Raw genomic sequence first — 18,177 nt, forward strand, 5'->3', positions numbered from 1 at the left:
CAGGCAATCCACTCACTTCAGCCTCCCAAAGGCGTGGGATTACAGGCTGAGCCACCGAGTTCGGCTCTAATTCCTCATTTTATCTCACTAGGATCACAGAACAGGACATGCATAAAAAATTTTAAGATTTTTTTTGCTCTGATAGACGGATTTATGTTTGTTTGAAAAGAATGTATATTCTCTTCTGCACTCAATGTTCTTCTCTTTCTTCCATATATGCAGCTTGATTGTGTTGCTCAAATCATTTATATTCTTATTTTTCTTCTACTTGATTTGTTGTGGATTTGCCAATTTATCCCTTGCAGTTAATCATTTTTCACTTTATATATTCAAAGCTATATTCTTAGATGCATAAAGTTTCATGACTTTTATGTCATTATGGCATGATTCATCTATTTATTGATTCATCTATTTATTCATATGAAATTTCTATTTAATGTATTTTTGCTATTCATCCTTTTCCATACTATCTTAGAATTGCTAAACCAGCTTTTTAGCATTTGCTTAATGCATCTTCCTATTATTTTATTTTCAAATTCCCTGTTCTTTTATTTTAGATATGCCTATTGTGCACTGTATATATATTTTTGTATTCCAATTTTATTTTAGTCAGTGTCTTTTAATCGGTGTTTATTTCTTTCATATTTGTTGAAGTTTCTGATTTATTTTTAACTTCTTGTCATTTTATATTTACTCAGGTTTATCTTTGTCTGTTTTACCCTAATCCTAACTTATATTGCATAGGAGATTTTTAGTTCTTTTCTTCCTCAACTGGTAAGTAAGTCATACATTTTTAATAGTGGTTACTATTAAAATTTTAGCCTATGTACTTAAACCTATTTTTCTAAAAATTTATAGCATTAATAATATTTATATTTTCTCCCTCTAATAAAAAGCAAAAAAAAAAAAAACAAAAAGAAAAAACTTATCACTGACTTCCCCTTATTTCCTCTGCATCTACACATCCCAAGTTAATAATGTTTACAATTATAGTTCCAGGTTGTTATTTAAAACACTATTTTAAAAATAATGACCAATACTTATTTAGACTTACTATCCTTTACTAATACCTTTTCTAAACATTGGTTCTTGCTTCCTATTCCTACTCCCACTTTATCCAAATTCCTTTCCCTCTTGGAGTAAAACCTCCAATAACTATTTTGGAGAATGCTAGAAGTTGGTAGACTTTTTAGGCATCTCATCTTCACACTAGAATGATAGCTTAGTGTAATATAAACTCCCTAAGGCTTAGTCATTTGTGTGCTCCACTATCTAATTCTATTATTGCTTTGTAGGTGATCTATCTTTTTTCCCAGATAGTTTTTAAGAGTTTCTTTTTATTCCTGACTTCTTTTTCACCATGGTTTATGTGTTTTTTTAACAGATGGAGGTTCTCAGCCATTATTTTTTCCAAATACTGCCTCTTGTCCCATTCTCTCTTCCCTTGAACTCCCCTCACGTTGGATTTTGGAATTTCTAGGTTCATTCTTTACACCTCTTAACTTCTTGTTCATACTTCTCAACTCTTTAACTTTCTTACTACATCCTGGGAGAATTTCTTATCTCAATTTTTCAGGTACAGTATGTACTTAGTTCACTATCTTGAATTAGAAACCCAAAGTATATACTTAGAGCAAAATGGAAACTACATTTAATCTCTTTATTTTTGGCAAGATCACTGAGTATCACTCATTTCATCATTTTAATATTTCACCAGCCATATATCTTTGAAAGGAAAGAAATCACAATTTATTGAATATATATATGTCCTAGGCATTGTACCAGATGCTTTTGCAAATTTTAAATAAATCCTTACCATCACTCTATTTCAGAGAACATCCAAATACATAAACTAGACAAGGGCAGTACTCAATTTGTAGCCAAATTAGAGATGTTACACTATACTGTGCGTCTTCAAAAGGAATAATATAAAATTTATTACTGAGCCCTAAGATTTTATTGTGCAGCAAAATCACCATGGGGATTTCTAGTTAGATGTTTCTTAGGAATTCTGAGTGGATAGTGATGCTTAGTGATGCTTTATACAGGAAATCTTACAAAGCTAAGCATTAGTGGTGCAGCATCCCCTTCCCTAAAAGCATGAAAAGTGTGATGTTTCATATATTGAATCACATAATTTTTGGTGTAATTTATTAATAATAAAAGGTACTCCACTTAAAATAGCTATCATCAAAAAGAAAAAAAAAAACATGCTGGCAAGGATGCAGAGAAAAGGAAACTCCCATTCACTGTGAGAGGGAATGTAAATTAGTACAGTCATTATGGAAAACAGTGTGGGGGTTCTTCAAAATACTAAAAAAAAAACCAAAAAACAAAAAACTACTATATAATCTAGCAATTCTGCCACTGGCTATATACCTAAACTAGAGGAAATCTGTATGTCAAAAGGATATCTATACTCCCATGTTTACTGCAGTACTATTCACAAGTTAAGTTATAAAGTCAACTAAATGTTCATCAATAGACAAATGGATAAAGAAAATGTGCTATACACACACAACTCAGCCATAAAAAAAGAATAAAATCCTATCATTTGCAGCAACAAGGATGAGTCTGGAGGGCATCATATTAAGTGAAATAAGCCAAGCGCAGAAAGATAAAAATATTGCATGTTCTTACTCATATGTGGGAGCCAAAATAGTTGATCTCATGGAAGTAGAGAGTAGAATTATGGCTACCAGAGGGTGGGAAGGGTGTGTGTGCATAGGAAGTGATGAAGATAGGTTGGGTAATGAATACAAGATGCAGTTAGATAGATAAATTAACTTCTATCTTATTACTTACTTAGTACTCAGTAATAAGAGTACTTACTTAGTACTCTGTGCTATTTGATAGCACAGTAGAGTGACTATAGTTAACAATAATTTATTAAATATTTCAAAATAGCTAAACTAATTTTGAATGTCCCCAACACAAAGAAATTATAAATATCTGAAGTATCAGATATCCCAATTACCTTTAGTTGATTATTATACATTGTACACATGTATCAAAATACCACATGTAACCCATAAATATGTATGACTCTTATGTATCAATAAAAATAATAAAAAGTAGAAATGTGAATCTTAGGATAAAGGGCACTATTCAAGTGGGCTTTTTAAAAAAAGTACAAGTGAGGAATTTGGTGAGAAAGGCTAAAGTATGGGTTGGGAAGTATTTGACAATTAAAAAGAACTTATGTCTTCTAATGCCATGTTCAGCATAGAACTAATATGATAAAGAATATACATGGATTAGTAAGGATTCTATAAGCACAAGAATGTAAGTGCAGTTTTTTTTACCTGGAGGTCCAGGAAGGCCTGGTGGACCCTGAATTCCAGGAAATCCTTGCTCTCCTTTTTCTCCAGGCAAACCAGGTAAACCAATGTTTCCTTTTTCTCCTACAGTTATGCCAGTCCCAGGTCTAGGAATTACCTTTATCACAAAAGAAAATAAATAACAGAACTCAAGGAGGAAGAGGTCTATTCTCCTGAAAATAATCTGATAGTTACATATGACTGTATTATCAACATTCTCAGAAAGTGCCCAGATGTAACTTTATTAAGACTAATATATAGATTATGAGTCACATATTCTCTATCACTCCCATCCTCCAAATGATTAGAAAATGTCCAAGACTCCTAGAGCCCCAGGATTACAATCTAAAAGTATTTTTGATGTCTCTTCTCTTATAATTCACATTCAATTTATCCCAATAACCTAAGCCTGACAATCCTTTTTTATTTTTTATTTTTTGAGTTGGAGTCTCTGTCACCCAGGGTGGAGTACAGTGGCATGCTCACGGTCACCGCAGCCTTGACCTGCTAGGCTCAGGTGATCCTTCTGCCTCAGCCTTCCAAGTAGTTGGAAGTACAGGCATGCACCATCACACCCAGCTATTTTATAAAAATTTATTGTAGAGATGAGGTCTTGCCAAGTTAAAAATGTCTCTTCAAATTGCTCCTTTCGTTCCTGTTGCCACAGCTACTATTCTCAACTAATGCTTGAACTAACAGAAGCACCTCTGAGCTTGTTCCCTTTAATTCAAATCTACTGCTAGGATATGCTTCCTCAAAAGCCATTTGTGTGTGTGTGTTTACTACTCTGCTTAAGGAGTCAAAATTGACTACTACTTCTTACTGTATCTGATTCTACTTTTAACCCTGAACTCTGTCAAGTCAAGTCATTTCTCACTTCAACAATCTCCCTCCCACCTATTCCACCTCCTATTATATCTAACCATAAATTTTTATTAGAGTGAAGTCTGACTCAGTCTAACCACTTCATTCAACTTGCATGTACATGTCTGTGCCTTTCCAAATATCTGTAATTCCTTTTCCCAATCTTTTTCTTTATGAGCCCACATTTCTCTTTCTTTTTTGAGTTGGAGTCTCACTCTTGTCACCCAGACTGGAGTGCAGTGGCACGCTCACGGCCACCGCAGTCTCAACCTGCTAGGCTTAGGCGATCCTTCCACCTCAGCCTTCCAAGTAGCTGAAACTATAGATGCACGCCACCACGCCTGGCTAGTTTCTGCAATTTATTGTAGAGAAGAGGTCTCACCAAGTTGCCTAGGCTGGTCTCGAACCCTTGGGCTCAAGCAATCCTCTCACCTCGGTCTCCCAAAGCGCTGGGATAACACGCTGAGCCACCGTGCCTAGCCTCTCTTCCTTTATAAAATAAAAATAACTTCAAGGAAGATTTTACTGATTAAACCCAGCCAACTAATCATCCCCTTTTACTCTGTCTTCTTAAAACGTAGTACTTAAGTCTTTTCTAAAAGACTTCATATTTTAAAATTCATCCCATAGACTTATAAAGGTAAATAAGCTTCAGATTGAATAGATTGTCAATTCCGGGTATAAATCAACAACTACTGGCAAAGTGTGGTGTTTCATCTTGCCTCTATTGGATATAAAAATAACTCACGCAAAAGGAGACAAAAAGTTGTAGGACCTAGAATTGGGATAGTAGTTCACAAGGGAAAGTGGGCTACTGGATAGGATTACACTCTCAAAATTTTCATTTCTCTTGATACTCATCAAAATTGTATCAACTCATCTTATAAAGATATTATTTCCTGGAAACTGAAACTGATTTTAAAATGAAAATGAGTAAGAATTATCAAATATCTTCTTTATCCCGGGCTCGGTGGCTCAACCTGTAATCCCGTGCTTTGGGAGGCTGAGGTGTGGGGATTGCCTGAGCCCGCGGGTTGAGACCCGCCTGGGCAACTTGGCGAGACCTCACCACAACAATAAATAAAAAATTAGCTGGGTGTGGTAGCGTGCGCCTGTAGTTCCGGCTGCGCGGAAGGCTGAGGCGGAAGGATCGCCGGAGCCCAGCAGGTAGAGGCTGCAGTGGCCGGGAGCGGCCACTGCACTCCAGTCTGGGCGACAGAGTGAGACTCCAACTCAAAAAAAGTATATCCTCATTACATTTAGTACAGTCCTAAACATTAATATCTGAAACTCATTATGGACAAAAAGAATTAAATTAATGGTACTAAAATGTCTGGGCATGCAGAATAGATTTTATAACATTCACACTGTTGTTACTTCAATGCAGTCTAATGGTCAAGAGTCTTACCAAATTTCAGCGCAAAAAGCCCAATATGTCAAACCGCAGAAATAATATTTTATTCTTAATAAGACTGGAAATATAGTTTACTTAAATTTCACAGTGAACACAAACGTGACAGAAAATCTGTAAATCCCTCAATTATTCTTTCATTGAACAGTTTCTTATACTTGTTATTAAAAGCCCCTAGAAAGTACACGCTCAGGAAAGAATGAGGTGTGAATCAGACAATTACAAATTGAGAAAACCTATTAAAACCAAATCCATCTTTCCCCTGAGCTCTGTAGGAGAAAGGGCCAATCTCCACTACCCCAATTTTCTTTTATTGAACCTTTGAAAGCAATTCTTGCACCACCTGCTGGTAGCTTGAGAAATGATTTGGCAATCACAATGTAAAACAACCCAATGGCATAATTTTGGACCTTTACTATGGAGAAGTAATACACAGGCAGAACAATACAAAGATCTTGAAGTCGACTCTATTGAAGTTTTTATATGTAAAGATTTTTAAGCCAGTAGAAGTTGATAATGACTGGGAATTGTGTATTCTATGAAGAAAAAATAGGGAGTTTGCAATTGAGGCACAAAATGGTAATATATTAATATATTTGATAAATGCAGATTTTAAAAAACTTACAAGTCCAGGAGGTCCAGTAGGGCCAGTGTCACCTTTTTGGCCCTGTTTATATAATTGCAAAATCGGTTAGTAAAAATCACATGAAAACATCAATTTCCTCAAGACCAGTAGATAATTTTCATAAAGGTCAATAAATCAATAATAAAACATCTCAAATGAGAAATAACATAAGGTAATGAAATGATAACTTGCCTAAATTTGGAAAGACCTGTAATGCTGTCTCAGATTTACTAGCTATATAATCTTAATCAAATCAATTAAACTATATATACAAAAAAATAAAGATTTTGGACCAGACCTTTAAGGTATTTCTAGCTATAATATTATTTGATTTTAAGATTTCTATTTTCTAGCAAGCTATAAATATTCTATAAAGAAGATAATGGAAAAATTGGTACCACTAGAATCATTACATGGTAAAACCATTACATATTTTACATTTTAGCCATATCTATTTTCATAACTAGTCAAGTGTATAAATATAGTGTCATTTCTATTTAGTGACAGATGTGTTAGAGGTGATGGACTGAACTATCATCAGAAACAGCTAAGAAATCCTAATTGCTTTTGTGAGTTTGCTCTTGGAAGCTAATAAAAGACAAATTCATACAAAACTTTTATCTTTGATCAGTAGATACAACAGCATAAACAAACCATAATATTCAATTGTTACTCTACTGGTCAAAACCCAAGAATAGTCTCACACCTCTATTATGGTTCTAGACTTGTTTATAGAAAACTTCCATCTATATATAAACTCCTTTGAGTTTAAAGAGTTATTCTATCCTATAACTTTAATTACTACTTGAGAAAAAAATCCTGTTCTATGATTTGCTACCTCCCTTTATACCAACTGTTCCTTTTGGGCCAAGTTAGAACTTGGATTTATTTAGACAGAGGCTGCCATTAAAACATGTGCCCTCTGTTTGGTTTTGATGCAAAGCAATTAGAGGGATTGGAGGACTGGATATTTGTGACTTGCTAAAAATGGGGTAATTGTGTGCTTCATACATTCTGTCAAAGTCACTTTTTAAATAGGTAACTAAATAAATGACCTCAGTCAGGCTGCACTAGCCCAGTGGAAAAAATAATGACAAAGAATTAGCCCCAGACTTGCAGACAATAATTGCATACAGAATGGAAATGTTTAGTGGAGACCTACTAAATTCACAGCTATAAGCCTTTTTAGTATGAGGACCTCACTAAAATAGTGCTGAATTCTCTTTCCTGAAAACAAAAGTTCTGCCAATACATGCTCAAAGTAAAGACAATGACGTTTTACAATGGAAATGCTAACGTTAAACAATCCTTCATGTATTTCTACCACATGGACTATGATTTAGGACAATGGAAGAAAACTTAGAGAATGTGGGATATAAGAAAAAAGAGAAAAAGATGCATAAAGAAGGCATGTTTTGAATATAAAAGCTGGTTATATAAAACTTTTTCATTTCTAATTCAATCTTGGAAAAGAAATGGATTATGTTAACTAGAGTAAAACCAGTCACTTCAAAGCATTAAAATTCTTACTTTTTCACCATCCCTTCCAGGTTCACCCAGGTAACCAGGATCACCAGGCAAACCCTTTAAAACATAGAAGACAGGATGACATCAGCAAAAATGATGAAATTAGGATCCTACATAAAACCTCTCTTCCACTGAAGCAATGAGAATACTGGCAAAATGATCGTTCAGAATCAACTTTCAGAACTTATCCAAAGCTTCCAGCAATTCAAGGAGTGTTTTCTCAAAAAACGGGGGAAGGCTGAATAGGACAGATCTTTGAGGCATTTTTAACTTGCTCTATTCCCATCATCCCTCTTTAGAATCAAGGTAAAAATCAGCAGCCTAGAAGCAACTGGAAGGGGAAAAACAGGATTGGAGCTCCTTCAAAGCCCCATTCCCAAAGAATTGTCATTATTTGATCTGTCCGGTGGTTCACAAGAAGACTCCATTTGCAAAGCTTCCTTTATCTGACCTAACTTGTGATCTCCCAGTGTGAACAGAGAACAAGAGAACAGCCACCCTATCCCTGGCCTCTCATTTGTTGAAAACAGTCAGAGGCAACTGTTGTATATCACGGCTGTCTGCACTGAGACAAAGACCAACAGTACCAAAAGAAGCCAATAAACGAGGCCCTGAATTTACCTTCTATTATACTACTTTTTTTGTTTGTTTAAGCCTTTTTTGAACTATAATTTGTAAGTTGAGGATTACTTGTTTAGTAAAATCATCTTGAAAACAATTTATCTGATTTTAGTAATTCTAACTTCTTGTTGTAAAGAATTATCCCTTTCTTTTGGAATCGCCTATAAATTTCACCAAATTTTAATCTGTCCTTGAAAACTTCTTTTAATGCCAAGTGTGAATACTCTTGATACTGAAGCTGCTTGAAAAAATATTTTTGGACTTGTATATTTTTATTTTTCCCCTTTTCGGGGTAGTAATTAGAAGAATTACTTGTCAAAAGTTTTTCTGAAAAAAAATTATGTTTACACAAAAACTTGTATGTGGATGTTTATGCAATTTTATTCATGATGCCCAGAACCCAGGATCAACCAAAATATCCTTCAATGGGTAAATGAATAAACAAACCATGACACATATCCACAAAACCACATAATACTCATCTATAGAAAGGAATGAATTACTGATACACAGTTCAATGCATTCTGTTATGTGAAAGAATCCTGATTCAAAATAATATATATGCTATGACCCCATTTATATGACATTCTAGAATATGCAAAATTAGGGGATTGAAAACATATCAGTTGTTGCTAGGAGTTTAGGGTGGAGACATAGGGGAGGAGATAACTACAAAAGAACATGAGAAAACTTTTAAGGGTGACAGAACTGTTCTTGATTATGGCAGTGGTGATACAGCCTTAGGTGTCTGTGAAAAAACAGAACTGTACAGTAAAAGGGGTTAATTAAATTTGGCTTATAAAAAAGAGTAGCCACATATTTATATTCAAAAGAGAAATGAAGGATAATTTTTATTAATTTAAACTATTTCTAGACCCCAGACTCTTTGCCACCTTGACTTCTCTACTACTATCTCAAAATGTTGCCAATTTGGGGGTAGAAAGAACCTTAGCTACTTACTGGAATTCCAGGTTGGCCATTCTCTCCATCTTTGCCTGGTTTACCCTACAGGACAGAAAGAAATGATGGGGCAACAATATAAGTTTGTAAGTTAGGAAGTATAAAGTTTAAAAATATAACAAGCTTTATTCCTGCCTTGGTCTATATTTAAGTAGACTCTTTAGACTTACATATTATAACAACTAATAAGTATGTCAACAGTGATATTTTGAGACAATGGAAGTAACACTTAGGAAGAAAATCTCTCTCTCTCCCTCTCTCTCTCTCTCTCTCTCTCTCTCTTACACACACACACACACACACACACACACACACACACACACTTAGAATTTTTTCAAAGAGTATTAGTAGTCATAAAACTTACTCTTTTGCCTGGCTCTCCTTGCTCGCCCTTCTCACCTTTCACACCACCTGGAGGACCCTGTACAAACAAAAGTAGTTTCATGGGATACATTAATTGATACTAAAGCACTTTAGGTTACTTACTGGAGGACCATGTATCCCTGTACAAACAAAAGTAGTTTCATGGGATGTCTTAATTGATTCTGTAACACTTTAGGTTACTTACTGGAGGACCACGTATCCCTGGAGGTCCAGGAGGCCCTTGGTCACCAGGAAGTCCCTATGTAGTAATAGGAGAAAGGAAAATAATGTTAATACTGCAGTATGCATTCTCATCCTAACTTGTAGAGCTAGCTAAGAACACTTTTAACAAGTTGAACTATATACTCATATAGTATAACAAAAGATAATAGCATGTTTCCAATTCAAAGTTAAAATGTTCTAGTCAAAATTCCTGAGGGCGATCTTTTTTCACTTCAGTTAATTTATTGTGCATATACAAGCCAAGATTTCAGGTAGTAACATTTCCATTAAAATGAAAATATTAATGATTTTTTTATTATTTAAAAAAGTGTTTATATTTTAAAGATGTAGGGTATAATTCAGTATTAGGTATACAAGTGGTCATTGTACAGGAAGGTTTGGGGCTCCCTTTGGATGTAAAGCAAGAGTACCTAAAACTAGGAGATTTGGGGACCAAATAGCAAAAATATACTTTGGCAGAGAATTAAATGACCCAATCCATATTGATGACAGAGTTTCAATACAACTTTTCCTTTATTCTTAACTCTCTTATTAGCATTTAAGTGAAATAAAAATTCACATACACTGTTTTTATAAGGGTGGAGCAGGAGTCTTAAAAAATTACTTGATCCCCTCATCTACTTTAGTAAAAGCAAGGTATCAGATAACTTTCTAAACACACCAAGGGTTTATGGAGTAATATCATCTTTTGTTTTGCATATCAATGAAATGTAGACAGCACAGTATCAATCTACTTTACCATGACCTAATTTTATGCATGACTGTATTATTCAATTAATTGAAAGTGGAAACAACCCAAATGTTCATCAACTGATGGATGAATATATAAACAAAATGTGAACTATTTATACAATGGAATATTATTGAGCCATAAAAAGCACTAATACACGCTACTAAATGGTTGAACTTGAAAACATTATGCTAAGTAAAAGAAGCCAGACACAAAAAGTCACATATTTTATGATTCCATTTATATGAAACACCCAGAATAAATAAATCTACAGAGCTAAGAAATAGATTAATGGTTGCCTAGGGTTGGTGAGTTTGAGGGAAAAAACCAAGTGACAGCTAACAAATATGGAGTTGTGGGGGGACAAGATGATGAGAATTTTCTAAAATTAGATGGTGCTAATGGTTTCACTAACCTTTAAATGGATGAATCGCATAGTATGTAAATGATATCTCAATAAAGTTCCTTTTACAAATTTAATTATCTCATAATTTAGTTATTTTTAAAATGCTCTCATATATAGCCATATTTCAACTTATAATGCATTTTAATAGATGCCACTTCCATAACAAGAATATTGTTGGCTTTTAAAAATTTTTTATTTTATTTTTCCAGCTATATTGAAGTATAACTGACAAAAGTTGTATATGTTTAAGGTATGTACAATGTAATGTTTTTATATACATATACATAGAGAAATTATTACCACAAGCAAGCTAATTAACATATCTCTAACTAGATTTTCATTGATTTGCTCCCTACTTACTCACCTGATCTCCTTTCTGAAACTCTACGTCAATTGGTCTTTTCTGCTCACTGATCTGTCCAGGTGGCCCAGGTGGGCCTTGAAGACCTTGTTCACCCTGTTTGTAAGATAAAATAAGACAATGATATTTCTCAATCTACCACAGACAATAATATAACATCTAAACTAGGACAATTGCAAGAAGCAAAAAATGGAACAAGACAGTTCAAATGACTATGAAAAGAGAAAGCTGAGAACTAAATAACCAACTCTCTTTCCTTACTCACCTTTTCACCCTTTGGTCCCTGGAAGTTTAAGCCCATATTACCCTGAAGAGAGAAATTTCCATTTAAAATCTCATTGGCAACAAGAAAAAGAATTCACACCAAATAAAAGATGTGAAGAAAAAGTAAATTAATTACCTTTGGTCCTGGAAGTCCTGGTGGACCAGGAGGGCCCTAAGAATAGAAGACATAGAAAAGGAAATAAAATGCTATTATTAATAAATGTATCTAAAAGTTATTTGATTTCAGAAAAAGTGAGAATTGAAAAAGCTCTGCAAAATAACATTTTCTTGTTCTTTGTCCTCATTGCTTTTTAGTCAGAGACATACATTTAAATTGATTAAAATGCACTAGATAAATACAGAGACTTGTGGTGATCTAGAAGTAGACAGGGAAAGAAAATTGAGATAAGTAGTGGTAGAGGGGTGCCATCAGTACCAAAAAATCAATTAAAAAGTTAACTTCAACAAACCTGTAAATTTTTTCAGGTCAGAATTATGAATAAATGTATGTACCATAAGGCAATTAAGTCTCATATTCTTTTAAAAAGTGTGTTTATTTTAAAATCCAGTTTTAGTTTTATGTAATCTGACTTTGTATGTTTGCGAATGATTCTTATGTAATATGACTTTGTATATTTCAGAATGTTTCACGGTTTGAAAAATTAAATAGGCATTTGTCTGGCCAACTATATTGCCTCTAAATCTCTCAATGTACCTACTTATTTACTCACTGTACCTCATTGCATTTCTAAGTTTTGGCTTCACCTGTTGCACTATGGTTAGTTGAAGGAACATTCAGGAGTGCACAGTGAATTGGTTAAGTGGTCACAAGGGTTGAAGGAATTCAGGGTGTAACTACATACCCAAGGGGCATTGGCATTGTAACAAGAGAGGAAAAAGTGCCATACATAGTCTAGAGTCTCATGCTTTGCAGGAGGTCTACAACTAAAAGAAATTAAACAAAAGGGTTTCTAATCCTCTCCTAAAAAGTTACAGGAAAGCAGCAATCACAATGTTTTCTGATAAATTCTTCTACTACTTACCAAATATTATTTCCTTCACCTAAGAGTAGAAGACCAATTCTCAAAAAAAATGTACAGTCTACAAACATATAATGAAAACTGTCACTTAAATATACGATAGATGAGAAATAGAGTGGCACATGAGAAATTACTTTGACTGAAATGCAATTTTCTTGCCCTTTTAAGGGAGCAACAACAAAGCTCTAAGTCCAAAACATGACTTGAATGAAATCTAAGTATTTCAGCAGTAAAATAGTTAGAATTTATTAGAGTAGAAAATAAGAGTGACTATGCATGTAGTAAAGTAAAAGAACTGGTTGCACATTTAGGGTCTTTAGAAGTTTTCGCTTATTTCCTAGGTATATAAACCTAGGACCCACTGCAGCATGATCACTATTTTGTCCCAGGCCCCCAAGAAATGAAAACCAATTTTTTAATTAAATCCTATTGTTCTTCTTAAACAACAAAAAAATGCAGTGTAAAGAAACATGTTTGATCAAGTGACTGGAAATCTGCCTTAAAAGATTTCCTGAGAGGACCAGAATTTACTTCAATACTAACACATCAAGAGGCAACCAACAGAATATTTTAAATCTTTCCTGTTAAATACAACATTTTTTCCTCTATAAAATAGAGCTGTTACTTCAAATGAGTATTGTTCACAATAACCTTGTAAAATCACCCTTAAATAATAAAATTGCAGATTATGAATATTCAAAATGCAAGATATTTTCCAGTATTATAAATTATATTAATACTTGTGAAAGAAATCAGAACGAAAAGGAGGAGAAATGAAATTACAGAAGGAAGCTTACCATCAAACCTGGTGGTCCTGGGGGACCCATTGGCCCTGGTATACCAGTGGGACCAGGTGGGCCCTGTTATAAAGGGAGAAAAGAAAAAGATTAAAAAAAAACCAAAACCCTCATTGCATCTTACAAATAACTAAACCTAGGTTGTCGCTGTAATTCTGTTCTACAATTCTGTAACTGCATTATAAGAGAAATTTTAAAATGTCTAAAGATAAAATAATTAAGTAACCATAAAGAAATTCAACTAAACAATGGATGCAACTTTCAGAAAGCTTATGTTTTAAGGTAGTAGATGACAAATATAAGAGAAACACATAATAAGGAAAACTTAAAAAATACAATGATAAAACTAGGCATTTAGTGGAGATTTTATGCTAGAAATGGGAAGGGAAAGGTTATTACATTCAAGGTAACTTCTCTAATTTTAAAATAGATAAAATTAAAGAGAGGGAAATGAGAATAACTGAGATAAATGATAAAGGGGATAATAAAATTGTTATGAAACATACCTTGGCATCTTAAAAACTAAAAATTATTCTGACCTACAGTCTAATAATTCTGTACCTAGGTAGACATCCTGGATTTTTTTCATAACAAAACACATTTTTTAAGGATATTTTAAAATTTATTAGGTTAAAAAATTAAATGTGAAAGACAACTTATCATTGTGAAATTTTCGATTAACAGCAAAAGAATCTTGTGTTAGGTATTGTAACAAATTCAATACCAAAGAGCAGAAACATGAGGGCAGGGACTGTTGAATTTTAAAAGTTATGAAAATCACAGAAAAAAATCACAATAAGAGGAAAGCATTATAAATATACTAACACAATTATTACCAACTTTAGTGAAGTTAAAATATGCCAGAATATTGCCAGAATATTTTGAAGTGACATGGTCAACTTAGATGAGATATTAAATAATCCAGATAAGTTAAGTGGGAAGTGGAGCTGAGTGAACTACAGTAACATAAAATAATTGGGATGAATCTTAGCATGTGAAGTAGAAAAAAATGCCACAGAAAAACTACACAAATATTACATTATTTTTATAAAGCAAAACTAAGTATTCTGTTGTTATATCAAATATATTCATATGTGATAAAACTATTTGAAAGAGAAAATTAGAAAACTCCACATGGTAACTATATCTTGGGGGAAATGCAGAAGGAAATGACTGCCAAGGAACACACAGGTTGATTCAAAATTATTTACAATGTTCTAGTTCTTTTTTTTTTTTTTTTTTTTTTTGAGTTGGAGTCTCACTCTGTCGCCCAGACTGGAGTGCAGTGGCCGCTCCCGGCCACCGCAGCCTCGACCTGCTGGGCTCCGGCGATCCTTCCCCCTCAGCCTTCCAAGAATGTTCTAGTTCTTAAATGTTGTGTTCAGTATATGAGTGTTCATTTTATAGTTATGCTTCATAATGTACCATATATTTTGCATGTATTCTGTTGTGTTTTCAAATGTTAAATTATAAAAATTTATGAAATTTAAAGGGCAAGATTGAGTGACGTTAAGAGACTATGTATGAATGACATCAAGTAAGGAATGAGAAGATAGCCAACAAAAAAAGGTCTCCAACATTGTAACTTAGTGATCAAATACCAGAAAACACTGATTTTTATTTGGGGCAAAGGAACAAATTATCATAAAACATAAGCCCAAAAAGTTGACCTCTTAATCTACAAACCTCAAAAGTCATTGCCATCTCTATGCATACTATCTGTAGGCTAACATAATTTTTTTCTTAAGATTATATTTGACATTCACTATGCATAAATTGTATTCCTTTAGAGTTCAAAATATGCTTATGTTATGTATAATTGATAGTACTACAGATGACATATTTTAATATCTTAACAGACACTAATAATTTTTCTTTTACTTTTTATTTCTTTTTTGAATAGGAGTCTCTCTCTGTCACCCAGGCTGGAGTGCAGTGGCACGCTCACAGCCACCGCAGCCTTGACCTGTTGGGCTCAGGTGATTGTTCTGCCTCAGTCTTCCAAGTAGCTAGAACTACAGGCACGCACCACCACGCCCAGTTATTTTTTTCTTATTTTGATTTATTGTAGAGATGATGTCTCACCAAGTTGCCCAGGCTGGTCTCAAACCTGTGTGCTCAGGCAATCCTCTCACCTTGGCCTCCCAAAGTGCTGGGATTATAGGTATGGGCCACCGCACCCGGCCTAATTTTTCTTTATAATCCAACCATTTACAGAGTATCCTACTGCTTTCCACAAAACAACAATAAGAATATAAAAGCCTATTTCTGCTGCCAAGCCTCAAACAAAAATTTCCATGGAAATTGGATAGAGGGGTAAAAGAACAAAGTAGAGCTTATTATAATTTTCCCTCATCCAGTTTGCTATTATTTTCAAGTGGAAAGGACATGTAATGTCTAGTAAACGTTAGATGATAATATCTATGACTAAAATAGAGTACTAAAGGTTGAGGTGTTGCTGTGGCCTGATGTAAGCCAAAAAAGAATATTAATGGATACTTACTTGTATTCCAGGAGGACCTGGATATCCTGGACTACCCTTTGGTCCCGGCAGTGGTGACATAATTATACTACCTGGTTCCCCCTAAAAGAAACCGTCAATGGAAGTTGTAAGTCACAGTTATTGTACATGAAAACCAGCAAGAGCACAAAAAAATTATCTGAGGATTCAATTTTTCACACAGATGTACTGAAAGATCAGGCCATCTCAGTATTAAAAAGAATAAATTTACTTTTTAAAGAAAATGAGAAAGTGGCCAGATTATACTGAAGTATAATACATTTATCAGGAGACAGTTGTACCTTCAGTTACTCATTCACTGAAAAAATTATTAAATATTAAGTATTTGCCAAGAATTGTGTTAGGTTCTGGACACTCAGTAACAGAAAAGATAAACCTGTCTGTTCTCATGGAGCTAACGATATAATGGGAAAATGCAAGCCATGACATGTAAGAAATAAGATGACATGTTCTGTCAAGGGCTATGAAGAAAAGCAACATAGTACAATGATAGAAAAATCAATAGTGGAGAAAATTTCTTTAGTTTGGGTAGTCAAGAAAGAAAAATATGTGAATGTAAGGAAAGAAAAATATGTGAAGGTAAAATTCAGGTAGAGAACTGAAGGATGAAGATAGGGGGAAGAATTTTAGGCAGTGCAAATCGTATATACCAAAGACCCCAAAAGCAAAGAGTTTGGCACATTCCAATAACTAAATGCAGACTGGTGTGGTCAGTGAGCCAAAGGAAAAGTGGTTTTAAATAACGTTGAAAATGTAACCAGGGACCAGAATATGCAGAACTTACAAGTCATGGACTTTGCAATACACAGTGCGGAGTCCTTTAAGATTTATAAACAAGGAAATTAAGTTATTGGTCAACATTTTGAAAGAATCATTCTTTGTTGCTTTGTAGAGAATAAATCAGACTGGGAGATGAGGGCAGGAGAGTAGTGAGAAAAAAAAAAAGAGACGACTATTTAAGAGGCTACTGAAGTAATCCAGATGAGACATTGTGGTTAATGTGGTGACAGTGGAGATGGAGAAAAATGGGTGAATTTAAGATACATTTTACAGGCAAACAGTATTTAGTGACGGGATGGAATGAAAAAGTGTGCAAAGCAGTGGCAGATGTAAATACTAACTCTCAGGTTTTGAGTTCATGTGAAAGTATACATAACATAGTGATGCAAATTTTAGATATGGGAAGCCAGAGGGAGGAGCAGGTTTATCTTGGGGGATGAGCTAACTCGGAACATGTTAATTTGAATGTCTGGGAGATATCTTTGTGGAGAAGTCAGGGGGTTGTTGAATATTTGCTTCTAACTCAGAAGAAACGTCTGATTTATTATTCAGTAACTAGACAGTAGTTAATACTATGGGCATTAATAATATTGCTGGCCATAGAAGAGAAGAAGGGGTCAGGATCATGTCCTGATGCTTTCTGGACAGAGCAGAATGAGTTTACACAGAAGACTGTAAAATAACTAGAGATGAAGAAGAAAAATCAGGAAAGAGCTGTGTCACAGAAGCCAGGAAAATGAGGACTTCTAGAGAGAACAAATGATCAACAGTATCAAAGTGTTACAAGATGAGAACTGAAGGTGTCAGAAAAGAAACTTGAATGTGATATACACATTTTTAGGTGTATCAGCGCATAGAGGTATATATACCCATGGGAATCAGAGGAGACTACTTGAGGAGAACTTGTAAGCATACACTTGCACAACTTCTAGAAGCATCCATTTTAAGTCTGCGTCATTATCCTATTAAAGTTGTGAATTTTCCAGATATTTTATTCAGAACATTTACCTTTGCAGCATGAGATGCTTACCTTCATACCTGGGATCCCAGGAGGTCCCTATTATTAAAAAGAAAAGGAACTATTTTATGTATACGAGGGGAAGCAAGCAAAGAACATAATGCTTTCTAAATGGAGTATAAACTGAGTAGACTGCTGTAAGGCCATTTCTCAGTACGCGATATTTTAAGATATTGTGGGATGATATTTATATTAAATATCATAGAATCCTTGCTTACTACGCTCAGCAGAGAGCTATACCATCAATTTGTTATTAAATCTTTAAAATCTAGTTTACCACTTTAAAATTTATTACTTTCTTCCACATGAATGCATTGGGCTCACTC

At 34.3% G+C, this 18,177-nt stretch overlaps 1 protein-coding gene across 1 annotated transcript in view; it reads right to left on the minus strand.

Moving 5' to 3' along the window:
- The window catches only part of COL4A5 (collagen type IV alpha 5 chain), a gene marked incomplete at its 3' end in the record, with an annotated part of 248,542 nt that overhangs the window by 87,973 nt on the left and 142,392 nt on the right, over positions 1–18,177 (minus strand). Inside the window, exons 8-19 of the mRNA XM_008072191.2 lie at positions 17,864–17,890; positions 16,036–16,116; positions 13,533–13,595; positions 11,832–11,867; positions 11,697–11,738; positions 11,435–11,527; positions 9,897–9,950; positions 9,693–9,749; positions 9,329–9,373; positions 7,751–7,804; positions 6,221–6,262; positions 3,306–3,438 (exon numbers count right to left, since the gene is read on the minus strand). Of these exons, the coding sequence (XP_008070382.1) occupies positions 3,306–3,438; positions 6,221–6,262; positions 7,751–7,804; positions 9,329–9,373; positions 9,693–9,749; positions 9,897–9,950; positions 11,435–11,527; positions 11,697–11,738; positions 11,832–11,867; positions 13,533–13,595; positions 16,036–16,116; positions 17,864–17,890 (727 nt within the window). The remainder of the gene's footprint in view (positions 1–3,305; positions 3,439–6,220; positions 6,263–7,750; positions 7,805–9,328; positions 9,374–9,692; positions 9,750–9,896; positions 9,951–11,434; positions 11,528–11,696; positions 11,739–11,831; positions 11,868–13,532; positions 13,596–16,035; positions 16,117–17,863; positions 17,891–18,177) is intronic.

The sequence above is a fragment of the Carlito syrichta genome, unplaced genomic scaffold, assembly GCF_000164805.1.
Source record: "Carlito syrichta isolate Samal-C Ts95f unplaced genomic scaffold, Tarsius_syrichta-2.0.1 Scaffold314870, whole genome shotgun sequence".
Taxonomy (NCBI): Eukaryota; Metazoa; Chordata; class Mammalia; order Primates; family Tarsiidae; genus Carlito; species Carlito syrichta.